The sequence below is a fragment of the Falco biarmicus genome, chromosome Z (genome assembly GCF_023638135.1).
Source record: "Falco biarmicus isolate bFalBia1 chromosome Z, bFalBia1.pri, whole genome shotgun sequence".
NCBI lineage: Eukaryota > Metazoa > Chordata > Aves > Falconiformes > Falconidae > Falco > Falco biarmicus.
The window spans coordinates 55,099,603-55,112,786 of NC_079311.1; the positions used below are offsets into that span (position 1 = coordinate 55,099,603).

The following is a 13,184-nucleotide window of genomic DNA, read 5'->3' on the forward strand; positions in this document are numbered from 1 at the left end:
TTCCAAAAAGTGCTCAAGGGCTGGTTTTTAGCTGTCAGCTTGTATGAGATGTGCAGATAGCAGCTGTAGATAGCTTTTTTTAACTTTGTACTGCTGTTAGTTTACCTTTATTACTATATATGAAGTTCAGTGCAGGTATGTGGCCAAAAGACAACACTGGAAGCTTTCAAGCACTTTTCAGATTTAATGGGCAACAAAATATGTTTAATGAAATGGCATGAACATGCAACAATGTGTCAGTTTTGTTGCAGAGTTTAATATGCAGGAAAGTACAAATGAATAAATTCTGCTTCTCCAAAGCACAGAGGAACTCATTAACCTTTTCCTTTGTGTAAGAAGTTAAAAGCAAACGTTTTCAAGGCAAGAAAATGTATTCATGTCATGTAAATACATGGACATACACCAACAGAATAGTGGATGCTTTAGCAGTATTGGACATAAACATGAATCAAAATACGGTGGCAATGTTTTATTTAAATGAAAAATTACAAGCAACATAGTTAATACTAATACAGTTATTAATACCCTATGGCACTTTGCTCAGTAAGTGGTTTGCTACATGGTTCAGTATGCCAGCAATATTGCAGTCATCAGGACCTGCTGCATTTTACCTTTGTGCAATGGCTGACTGATATTCTGGAATCTTTTAAGACTACCCTGAGTCTTGTAACCTCATTATGAAGTAGATGATCCAGCAAGATCTTACCAGGATTCCAAACACAGACAATGCAACTGCTATTGCCATTATAATTTACCAATCTGACCCAAACACAGTATATTAATAAGGAGCCAGGTTTCAGGTTGTTCATTGTAGATCTACATAAAGGTTGCTTGCATAGCTGTAGAGATGTTGCTAAGAATGTCTTGTAGCTGGCTGGTTCAGTATTAGAGCAAATGGCAAATATACGCAGGCAGGTGGTTAACAGAAGGTCAGTCTGTTCTTCAACTTGAAATTTAGACAAAATATGTAAAGATCTATAACAAGAGGGTGTTAATCAGCCCTTACAAACAGTTACCATGACACAGCCTTGGGAGAAGGAATAGACACCAGAAATAGATGAAGCTAAGAAATAACAATGTAAGGTCAAGGAGAGCTACATGGTTCGTGAGACCAAAGAGAAAATTACTTGAACCGCGTGTGGAGTACCCCAGAGAGCATGCTAAAAGGTCCACCCCCGAGCAAAGAGAGCCCCCTGCTAATGAAGCCCCCTCCTCACAGCACGTGTGTGGCAGTGAAGAGCGTGGTCCCTCCAAACTGGGACACGCAGGGAAGACCCGGTGACAGCTGTGCCTGAACCTGGCCGAGGACAGCTGTCGGACCCACCGCCTCACCCCCCCTGCGCAGCCGTGCCGTGAGCGGGTGTCCCGGCCCCGCGGGTGGGTCCGCTCCCGCGCACCGGGCTCAGGGCTCAGGTGTGCGGTAACAAAGCTACTGAAAAGTATGTGGGATCAAGTAAAGCAGTTTGAACTCTAAGCATTTCACTTCTTTATAGTAATTAATCTTTACAGAAATTACTTTCTCTCTTAGCCATGAATGTTCCATCCAACCGTAACGCTTCACAGTCTTTTGAAAGGATGTTGCCCCACGGCAGAGAGTTGCAGAATACAAAATTGCTCAAGATTATTCGCCTTAAGCTAAGTTTTCCAGTTCTGCAAAAAAATGAATGGGCCATGTGTTCTCCGCTCTGGCACTTACTAGCTATAAGCTGGCATTTTATATATTTGCCAGTGTATTCTTCTTCCTGTCACTAAACAAGTCCACAGATTATTTTTCCTTGAAGTTGTATATTGGAAATGACACGTGTAAGACAGCTTTTTAGGTTAAAGCACCTCTCTAAATTTCTAGATTTTCTGAAAACTTATGTCTAATTATCACCATATATGAAGTTTGCGTTAGGCAAGTAAATCTACCTTTTGTTTAAAACTTTTTTTGTTTTAAGGTGTTCATGTTTGCATATTTGATGATAAAGAACTAGATTAATTACTAATAGCAGTTAATTGCTTTATGAAAACAGTTATCTTCTGTAACTGCTTTTCATTTTAATGATTGTTGTACGGTTTTAGCTGCCTCCTGCTTGAAGGTACCTGTCCTTGTGTATAAATTTGTTGATCTGCATATAATCCTACATAACAGTCTGTCAGGTGAACAGTAACAAAAAAGGCTAAGTAAACAACTGCCAATGTATGTAGTCTAAGTTATGTCTATCACAATTCTTCGTTTTCTGTTACTGCTAGCATTCTGACAACCAGGAAAAATAAACACCTTGGAGTCTGCTGTCTTCTGTATTCTTCAAGGAATGTGGGCTTCATACATATTCTTATATTGCTTCATCATATTAGAAACAGATGATATGTAAAGTCTGTGTCTACCAAGCTCTTTTATTTTCTCACAAGACTGCCCATAGGAAACTAAAGGTGATCATCATTATGCCCATTGACTGACCAGTGTGAAATAATATGGACTCTAAGCAGGAATTCCTAGGTGGCCTCGATCGTGTTTTATGAAGCATTATTTCATTGCAGGTACGTAAACAAGTGATGAGAGGTAAAAGCCTGTTGTAAAATATAGTCACTTTTTGCAGGTTAATTTTAGAACTGCTGGTAGGGGCAATGGTTAGTCATTGCAACAGGACATGTCATCAAATGGTTTTGTCCATTTTATGACAGATTCCGTGTACATTACATTCTAGGGAATAGTTTATTACTTTTTTACAGAAAGGGAAGATGAAAACAAAGGTGCCAACACTTTCTACTCTGGTTGATACTCAATGGTATGTACTTACTCTTGGTAGAGCTATGAAGGATGCCAGATGCCCAGACTTAAATATAGTGTATTAATCTGACTACAGGAAATTAAAAACTTAAACCAAAAGCACATTCAAATTTATTGAGGCATTTCAAGAAGCAGTTCTGTAAACTAAGCAGTAATAATTTTCAGCAACTACTAGTGAAAGCATGTGATTTTGTTAAATTATTGAAGCTTTGAGAAAGTTAAGCATGTACAGGAAATTAAGAGGGAGCATGAAGAAATCCAATCATATGTTCAGAGTTTAAGATTTCGTGTTATGGTGAATAAGGTGGTGGTGACAGATCTGCAGCAATTTTTTCATAAGCTGGTGGAGCATCAGGTACCTTTAGTAAAGAAAATGGGTGTGAAAGAGGGAAAAAAACAATTGAGTTACAAGAAAATTACATTAAAGATGTAATGAGCTATTTACCATTATATCACATATGGCATTACCTCTTAAAATAGCTGAGCTCATTCATTATGTCTTTATTTTTTTTAAGGTTAGTTTTTGCTAATATGTTTTTTGGTTTTGCATCAGATTTAATTAATTTTGTTTTATCATTCGTCCAAAGAGGGAATTTTTAGTGTTATAAGGACAGGATTTTTTTTTTTTTTTTTATCCTGAGAATTCACACTAATACTGAAACTTTTCTCTAAAAGTCTTGATGCAGGTATATTGTCTTATTTCCAATGTTAACAATATGGGCAGCTTATTTTAAATTATTTGTAAATTAGTTTTTTCCCTATTTTAAAACTCTTTAAACACACCCATAACTTGACATACATATTTATCAATTACGTTATTTTAACTTTTTTATAATTATAGGTTTGAATAGTCCATCTTTCTGCAATGATTAGAGGAGCTAAAACCTTGAAGTTTTACAATGTTCCCTGACAGTCCTTGTCAGGTTATAGTATACCAGGCATGGTCCATTTGTTGTATTAGGGCAGGGGTCCTTAAACTTTTTAACCAGGGGGCCGGCGCGCGGATGCAGTGGCAGGCAGCCATCTGCGGCTGCTTGGTTTCCCCCCGCAACCCCCGGGGGGGGGGGGGGGGGGGGGGGGGGGCGGGGGGTTCTGTAAATACCAGGGGCCGGATTGAGGACCCTGGGGGGCCGTATCTGGCCCGTGGGCCGTAGTTTGAGGACCCCTGTATTAGGGAGATATTTGTATATTCAGTATATTTCAGCATTAAGGTGTTACATCATTCTAACATACTGCATAATGGTCATACAACTTAAGAATAAAGATAAGTGAAGGAAGAGAATTTTTTAAAAGAAGAATTCTTAATAGTAGATTTTGTTAAACACTTTTTACAGTAAAAATTGTGCAAAATCCTACTTTTTAAATTAATGTAGAGGCATTGAAAACCTAATCTAGAGAGCACACCCCAAGAAAGGAGTCATTGAGTGGCTGTTTACCAGGATTGTCTGGCCATGTCATACTATGTTGTAAGCAAATGAAACCCTGAGTTGCAACTTACCACAGAATTAAAGCTTCTGTACTCCTGCAGAGCCATTTTGCAGTCCAGTATTGTTCCTTCACCTACGACGGTTCGTATTGTACCCACACTAGAGCTTTTCTGTGACAGTTTATGAAGAAATATGGGGAAGATTAAAGGAAGAAGGGAATGTGAAGTTGGAGCAAACTATGCATCATTTAATATTTGACGGTGTATGTACAGTATGTATTAGAATCTGGGATTAGGGTCAGGCACAATGCCAGCAAGTAAGAGAGATCATCTACCTGTCACTTTTTGCTGTCTCTGCTGAGACATACCCTCTCCCCTATATTATCCAGTAATATGGGATTACCAGAAATTATGAAATTATCAGAAAATGAGAATGGGCATTTACCAGAAAAATGAGAATCACATTTTTTAGGTCCAGGACTGCTGCAGGAATTGACACTTTCTCACATACCCAAGTGCCGCCTCTTTATCCCACCCATTTCTTTCTCTAATCTCCAACTCTTTTCCATTTTTCCACCTTTCTTTTATATACATTCCATACCAGGCTAGCCAAAAAGCTAATAAAAATCTGATTTTCAAAACCAGAAAGTAGCAATATGCAATGAGAGTGAATTAAAGAGATTGTGCTTTTTGACATGATGTACAAAGCAGGCATAAAGGAATTCTGGTTTGCTTTTTCAAGGCTTTTTGAGTACTACCTTCATTTTTGCAACATTTCACTATGAAAGTTCAGGTTTTATGTATTCTGCCAATTGATATATGTATTGGATAGATCACTGGAAAGGTAACGGGACAAAGTTATAGGAATTGGCAAGGAAGTGGATTTGCTAACTTAGATGACAGATGTTTTTTAATTCCAAATGGTCACATCTTTTTTGAAACACTAGGATGACTGGAAGATATTTACTGTAAATAATATTTACAGTAAATATATAATAAATGTAATGTATATTTTATATATTAAACATATGTATGTTTAATTAAACATATAAAAATAATTATATGTATAATATAAAACATACAATGTAAAAAAATTCAATAAGGCTTTCGCTTTAAATAATTAAGAGTGGCCTCTCTTTTATAGGAGAGAAAGCAGAACTTCAGAGATAAAGCTTTGGGACTTCTAATAACAGATGTTATGAGGAGGATTGTACCTTTGTTTTTAATATCTTTTAAGAAGACACAAAGTAGAATTTTTTAGAAGCAGTGTTTAGAAAGTAAACCTCAAACCTGCACTGTTGGGTTGTTTTTTTTTTTAAATCTTAAAACTGCAAGTAAACTTTTACACAAATAAATCATGCATCACCCATACATAATACTTACTTACCTACTTGTAAGTTATTCTTCTTCTCTGCTTCCTAGATTAACTCTAATCATATCTGTCCTTACTTAGGGGCAAGTTTTATGAATAATAAATACATTATTTTTATTTAAATGAGATTACATAGAACACATCTTGGTTATGTGTAAATATCATAATGCTTCCTAGAGATCAGTTTTTCCACTGATGTGCAAAGTTGAGCAACAGGCTTCATCGCCCTATGCTTCTGCTTCGTCTTACCCCTTTGCCTGACTTGCAAGTTCTTCAGGGCAAGGTGTGTTTCCTATTGTGTGATTTTACCTGTGTATAGGTCAGTGTATATATTGCCTGAGGTAATGATGTCCTGCTACAGATTTGATGTTCTCTGCATTAATGTAATGCAAGTAATCATAATGTGTCATTAAAATAATAGCATGCTAGAAAGTGAGCAGCCATGCTTACCCGCAGACCTTTATAGCCAATACGTCTTTTGTAATACCAGCAGCCAAAGATAAGTAAAATTGCCAGGACCAAAATGAAGAGTCCAACACCCAGAGCTCTGTTGGGAAAGCAAAATAAAATAATTAATACCAGAGCTACATGCATTCTTCCAGGACTAAGAATGATTAGAGCAAAACTTTGTGTCGGTATCCTTTTATCAGAGGAAAGCATGGAGCAGAATTTAACTCAGAAAATAGACAAAGTATCAATAACTTCAGCCACTCTCTGTCAATTAGTCAGTTGGCTAAATTCTCTGCCAAGTTCTTAAGCATTTTAAAAATGAGGAATATATTGCTTCGAAGATAATAATCTACCAGTGACTACTGCATCTAGAAAAATCCCTGCCTGTAAATCTTCAGAGACACAGCTCATATTTATTTGTCAAATTTCTCTAGGCAGCAAGTGTTGAGAAATGGGTCCTGACTGCATTAACTGAGTCATATTGCAACAGCTGCTGGTGACAGAAGCTTTTTTTTTTTGATACATAGAACACCAAACAACCTCAAAACCTGAGTAAGAAACTGAATTCTTCATAAAGAGCTCTGTAATTCTTTAGTTATTGTTCTGTGACATACGAGGCACAGAATTGGCGTCACTGGGTCATTTTAGGGAACCTAGGATTTGCAAACTGTGCTGTAAGACATCCTTCCCACAGCTCACTGAGGGCTTGGAAGAGGTAGTGCGGTTCCACTATCTTGTCAGAAAGCAAGCTGACAAAGTAATTGCAAGTTTCCTAGTCACAAAAACCCTTCCTCCTATGCGAATATACTCCCCATTAAGACATACAGAATTCACGCCCCACTTTTTTTGTTCTTTGTCTGTTCAGGAACAGAAAAGTCTGCAAAATCCTTAAAGGAAAAAGAGGACAGGAAAACAGTGACCACATGAGTCAGGGTAAACCCATTCTAACATACTTCCATTGGGACTGAGTAGTGCAGTATGTGATTTATCAGAGACCTTTTGTATCTACTCGCTGTCATTTTCACTGACTCAGAGTCTTGTGAAGGAGTGTTTCCTTGTGACCTAAGAAGCCTGAAAGAAGATGCCAGCAGGTTTTGTGTGGCAGAACACACTGTCTTTTTGTCTGAACTGCCTGTGTGCAGTTTGAAGTGTGAAGCCTCTCGTAGCCGAAGAGATTTTCTTTTTCACAGGTACCTGAATCTTGCAAGTTACGCCTGCCCTTCAAGACTGGGTGTTGGCTGGAGACCTGTTTAACCCAAGAACACAGCTCATGGCATTCACTTTTTTTCCTGGTGCAGCCATGTTGCAGCTGATCTTCAAAGTCACAAGATAGCTCCTCTGGTTTTGTTACAGTCCCCAGCACAGTTAAAACTTGCAGAGACTACTTCTCCAAGCGACTGCTGCCTTTTCTGCCTTTTGAAACTGCTTTTTGCTTTTCTTGTGCGCTGTGGGTTTAGCCATCCATTAGCCTGTATCCCTCACAGAATATAATTTCTGGAGTTGGTGATTTTAACTGCATGTTTGCCATGTAAACTCCTTCCCTACCTGTTCAGAGGCTAGTATGAAAAGCGTGTATGCAATTTCTTGCAATTCCAGCTATAGCTACAGCTGTGCTGTTAGGAATCTGTGCTTGTATCTTAAATGCTCCTTCTGGTACTGGAAGGAGAGAGAGTCACTTTTTCGCTTGCATATCTAGAAGAGCTGCTTACAGCTGCAGCCACTAGAACTCATGGCAGTTAGAGGTGAGCATGCTTAGTTTCAAGTGCTGAGACATGACTAGCCAGCTTTTTATTTTAGAGAACTGAACTGCTTTGGAAGGACTATGAGAGAGTGAGCCTCCCCTTTTCTTTGTTCTGTCTGCCCAGGATAAATGGAGAAACAAATATCTTGCAGTAGGGGGAGGGGGACACACACAAGCCACCAAGTTTGGCAGCCAGTAGACCAGTATCAGAAGCGCATTCCACCTACAGATATCCCAAACATATTGGAAATATTTGTTTAAAGTAATAACATATCACCAGTGGGATAATGTCACTAGTAATCCAAGACCAAACATAATGTATTGTAAGCCAAAACAATTAACTTGAATTAGTTCTGCTTAAGTGGAGTCTCACACAGAAACAATTTACTGACAGTCACATTAGTATGGCATTGATGTCTCTGTCTGCTTTTTGATGGCATTTTACCATTTCTCTGGGATTTTGGCTTGTATTATTCTTTAGGGTGAGACAATCTCTTGAGGTTCTGAAGAGTGGTTTGTGAATCTGGAGATAAAACAGTGTAAAGACCACCTTGCAAACAGCCTCACAATTCTAAATAAGCCTCAGTAAACCTGGTAATTTTATTATAAAGACTAATTACTTGTGATCATATGATCACAGTCTAGATTCTTGAATTCTGCAATTTTTCTTAACTGTTGAGGGCTCTTTATGATTCTGCAGTGACAAACATCAGAGACAACTACAGGATAGCTAAAATGCACTCCATCTATATACAATGGCGACTTTCTGATACTATTTTGTACACTTCTTTCACCATAAATTTTATTCACCAGCTTACATACTAATATAGGTTTTGCTTTATGCTTACTCTTCTGCTGCAATATAGCTGTGTCCTTTCCCTCTGAAAAAGTTGTCATCTGCATGGTGGTTTCTCCTGGGCATTTTGTGACCTTGGTCCTGCTCAAACCTACAGGATAGGAATACAATGCCTCAGTGGAATAAATAATTTGTTATCTTTAATATATATATTTTTAATTTTTTTTTACCTATTTGTTTTAACAGGAGCATTTGGGGGAGTCAGGGCAATCTGATATCTTCAGAATCGAGTAGATCCATATACATATGCACCTGCCCAATTTTAAGGCAAAACTCAAAACCATAACTATAGCCTACTTTTGAATAGCTCCACTGACATCAAGATATTTATACCTGAGTGCAACAGAGAAGAATTCAACATGGTCTCTTTAGGTACTAAGTGACAGCAGACTTCTGAAGCAAAGTCTCTTAGGAATATGGAAAGAAGGGCAATTTACCTGCACAAGAAAAACTGCAGAAGAAAAACTAATATTGTCCTTAAAAGTAGTTGTTCTTTATTTCTGTTACTTCCTGTAAATGCTCAAGTTTTCAATCAGCCTAAACTCTCAGAGACTGATTGATTTTCAGATGGTTATACTAATTTACGTCTGCTGACAATCTATACTTAGATGTGCAGGGAATTTTATATTATAATCTTAATTTGCATTCTTAAAGGAATAATCATCCAGCTAAAAGCAGTGTGAATAGTTAAAAATCTAATTGATCAAATATAGCAAAGAAGAAATGCACAAGTAGTCATAGTGCTGTCATTTAAACAGCACAGCAACGGATCCTACTTGATAGTTTCCAGCTAATGTACCAGCCTTACACAGGTAAAGTACAAAACCCAATTACTTCACTGAAGAGAATTCTAGCCAAGGATACAAAACATTTGCAGAGTTTGCTTAGAGACAGTCAAGCCTCTTCTGAAGCATAATTTTGAAACAACACAGAAAATCTTGGGTAGAATAAAAGGCCTCTTACCTCCTTCAGACCTGTATCCTGTCTGTTAACTGAATGGCATGTGCAGCTTGCTTTCCCTTCACTTGGTCTGTTTTTTTCTTCTTTGATCTGTTCTCTTATGACTATCACGAGTTTAAATTCCTTTCAGTACAGCTTCTGAATGCATTAATTAGCATGAAAGAGGCAAGGAGACAACTTTTCATATTCTTCTTACAGTCTGCATCCTTCCCTCCTAATAAGCAGCTCAAAAAATTATTTTTTCATTTATTACGTGCCCTCTGAGAAATGGCTTAACACTATTTTACCTGCCTAATTAGTACAAGCTCCTAGAGTGGGCACACTGCTTCTAAATTCAAACATGTTTCTATTTAGGGCTAATTATGTTGTGACAGAGGGTTGGTGGTTTTCTATGTGTTCAACTATAGCTTTGTTTATGCACACTTTTTGCACCATTGTAACACTGTGGAAACTCGCATAGTTGGAACAGAGCTCATCGGTGGATGTTGTTGTACCATGATAGAAGTGTCTTAGATTAGGGAAAATACAGTTTAGTTCTGTGCAGGACTAATGAAGCCTGGTTTCCTACAGATTTGTGTGAACTGCCTGTCCTCACGCTACAGAAATTCCATTTACAACAGCAGGCAAGAAATGGCAGTCTGGGGTTAATTTGGGGGTCTGGTTACTATGATCGGCTAGCAGTGTTAGTTACTGCCGAAAGTAAAAAAGAAGATAAAATAACCATGTTCTGCTTGTCATTTGTCCCAATGAATTGTTAATTTGGGTGCCTTTGTCCTGCCACTGATTTTTTAAGTTTGAAGGGCTCCAAACTTTGAAGTTTTCACTTATCTTTGAAGCTGTGAAGCTGGCTCTAAATGTGATTGAAAATGACTTGATAGACTCAAAAGTGAATAGGAAAGAACAGACAGTGTGATAGATCAATATCCGTTTCCTTAGGAAATCAGATTAAAAGTCCTTACATCAATATTCTTAGCTAGTGCAGGGCTGGGAAGAGCCAAACCATTTTTCTGCTTGTGTGTTTTGTCTAATTATGGTAAAAATCTAATCTTTGTTTGGACGTTTTCCCATGGTGGTGCCCCGTGACAGGACCAGAGGCAATGGACATGGACTGAAACATACACGGACTGAAACATGGGACGCTCCAGCTGAACACCAGGAAACACTTTCTTGCCATGAGGGTGACTGAGCCCAGGCACAGGTTGTCCAGAGAGGCTGCAGAGTCTCCATCCTTGGAGATATTCAAAAGCTGTCTGTACACAGTCCTGAGCAACTGGGGGCCCTGCTGGAGCAGGGGTGTTAGATGAGATGACCTGCAGAGTTCCAACCTCAGCCATTCTGTGATTAACACCACAAGGGTCTAACTGTTTTTGCTAGACCCACTAAAGTTTGAAACACCACCTTTTTTGGAGGGAAAAATAAAGGAAGGAGAAAGAATGAACATTAGTGAGAAGCATAAATTTACTTATTTGGCCAAATGTCTCAGCGTTTCTCCTATATTATCCCAGATTAACTCCATGGGAGTTTCAAAGGTGAAAGAGATGCAGGGGAAGGTTTTGTAGATACCCGTGTGTGTAAAACAGTAAGTTACGCTATCACAGTCTATCACATTCCCAAGCGAAATGTCAGCCCTTGTGCAGTACTCTGAAAATGTTGTGGAGCTCATTGTCAGATCACGTGTTTTCTTGAAGAAAAGCTCCACTTCTGGGGGACGGTGATAACTAAAGGGTCCTGTTTGTTCTTGTCAGAATCAGAACTGAGACCTACAGAAAATCCATGTGATGTCAAAACCAGTCTCTGCCCCATCCTTGCCTCATGGGGGGCAGGGGGAGCAAAATGTCAACTGATTGAATATTCTGTGTTCTGAATGTATCTGGGCAGGGGGAGCAAAATGTCAACTGATTGAATATTCTGTGTTCTGAATGTATCTCTTCTTAATAGTATAACACGGAAGGGGAATAAAAAGAACAACTTTCTCATGGATCTGTGGTGCCATCTGGTATGTAAATGCACATTGCTGCTATTAAGGAATTGGATGGATGAGAAGGTGAAATGCCATGTCCTGGTTCTGATCTCAGGGTTTTTTACAAAATCTTACTTCTCTGAGGGCACTGCTAACTCCGTGACTTGTAAAGTCACTGGAACTGATGTATGGATTCCATGGGTGTTACCTTTTTAAAGATAACATTTCAGAAGAAGAGTACTTATGAGAAACCCCAGATCAGCCCAGGTCTTTTGTGATAGCCAGCAAGCAGTGGTAAGCCTAGGACACTCTCATGAATCTTGATGACAGGTATGAAATTAATGCTTCAAGTGTAAATGAAAATAACATGCTGACTTTTTACAAGAATAGCAGTTGGTTTTATGCTGTTGACAGTGTGAGTCCATCTTTCTAGGACAAGATTCTGGGATTCTTATTAATTTATTTGTTTCTCTTAATTGACAATTTTTATTTTTCTCTGGCTTCTGAGCAGACAGAGCAAAGTACCTTGACAGCTGATTAACAGCTTTAGTTTTGAGTCTTCCAGGAATTTCAGTGGAAACTGTCGAGTGTTTCAGTGCTAAATCTACATTAGCAGTAAAACAGTGCAGTAAGAGTGAATAAGGAGATTATACCCCTTTCAGCTGGTGAGAGATCCTCATCTCTCCATGATTTGGGGATTTACTTTGAAGTAGGTATTATCAGGCTTCCAGGGCAGAACAGTTTTACTATAGGCCTGATTTGGAGGTTTTTTTAAAAGAAGTTATTCCTCAAATTGCTGCTGCCTTGCAGGAGCGGGCTGGAAACTAGGACCATGCGTGGCAATCAGTTAGCTGAGGGGAATGTGCTCGAGCTTGTCTAGACAACAATTAACATGATGAGGCGTGTTTGCAGAGCACAGGGGAGTGGGGTTCAGATGGCGCCATGGATGGCACCAAGGAAAGGTAACACCTTGCGGTTAATTGATGGCAGTTAACCACCAATCAGGGATTGCCTAGCCTGCAATGCTTAGCTTCAAGAACCAATCTGTTTAAAACGCGCAGCTTCTGAAAGTGTATATAAACTCGTGCTTCTGTACAATAAATTGACATTTTCTTGCATCAAGCTGCGTCCTGTCTCTTCATTTGCCGCATGCCTCAACTGCAAGCACCTCCAGGAAGCAACATGTTGTCCTGGTGACTGCCTTGCACAGATACCATTAATATGCTGTCATCCTGAAAGCCTGGTTCATGAAAGTAAGTTCCTCCTCAAGTAATTACCAAGTGAAACTGTGGTCCTTAGTGTCAGACCCATCTTCCTCTGCTCCATCTCTGAAAAATGTACAGTAAAGGAGTGGTAGTCTTAATCCTGTAGTAGCTATGCCAAGAGGATGCCCTGAATGCAGTGGTGTTTGTGGTCCTGCACCTTGTTTTTCCAAAGAAAAAAAGACTGGATAGCTTTCTGGTGTGTTTTTCTTTGCTGCTACTTTATCTGTGGTTGACTGGAGGATTGTTCAGATTTATGGGACTTTCTCCATGAGATGCAGGATGACCAACCATGGGTGAAAACCTTTTGGATGCACTCAGGTGCTATCTGGGATGAGGCAGAGTTATGACTTCCCTTGCATGTAATTTCAGGAGGCCATATCT

The 13,184-nt window shown here is 39.0% G+C and overlaps 1 protein-coding gene across 1 annotated transcript; it reads right to left on the bottom strand.

Annotated features, from left to right (window-relative positions):
* Positions 1-2,710: 2,710 nt before the first annotated feature.
* MLANA (melan-A) lies at positions 2,711-11,455 on the bottom strand. The gene is made up of 5 exons (XM_056325561.1): positions 8,611-11,455; positions 6,022-6,118; positions 5,821-5,828; positions 4,272-4,365; positions 2,711-3,132 (listed from the first exon to the last, which is right to left on the bottom strand). The coding sequence occupies exons 1-5, from the start codon at positions 8,682-8,684 to the stop codon at positions 3,064-3,066; spliced, it is 342 nt and encodes a 113-aa protein (XP_056181536.1). The 5' UTR covers positions 8,685-11,455; the 3' UTR covers positions 2,711-3,063.
* Between the last annotated feature and the right edge of the window lie 1,729 nt (positions 11,456-13,184).

Coding starts and splice junctions, on each gene's coding strand:
- MLANA (XM_056325561.1), bottom strand. CDS start 8,684: ATGCCCAGGAGAAACCACCATGCAGATGACAACTTTTTCAGAGGGAAA. Junction 6,119..8,610: donor AGCTATATTGCAGCAGAAGA/GTAAGCATAAAG, acceptor CTTTCCCAACAG/AGCTCTGGGTGTTGGACTCT. Junction 3,133..4,271: donor ACAGAAGCTTTAATTCTGTG/GTAAGTTGCAAC, acceptor TCTTTACTAAAG/GTACCTGATGCTCCACCAGC.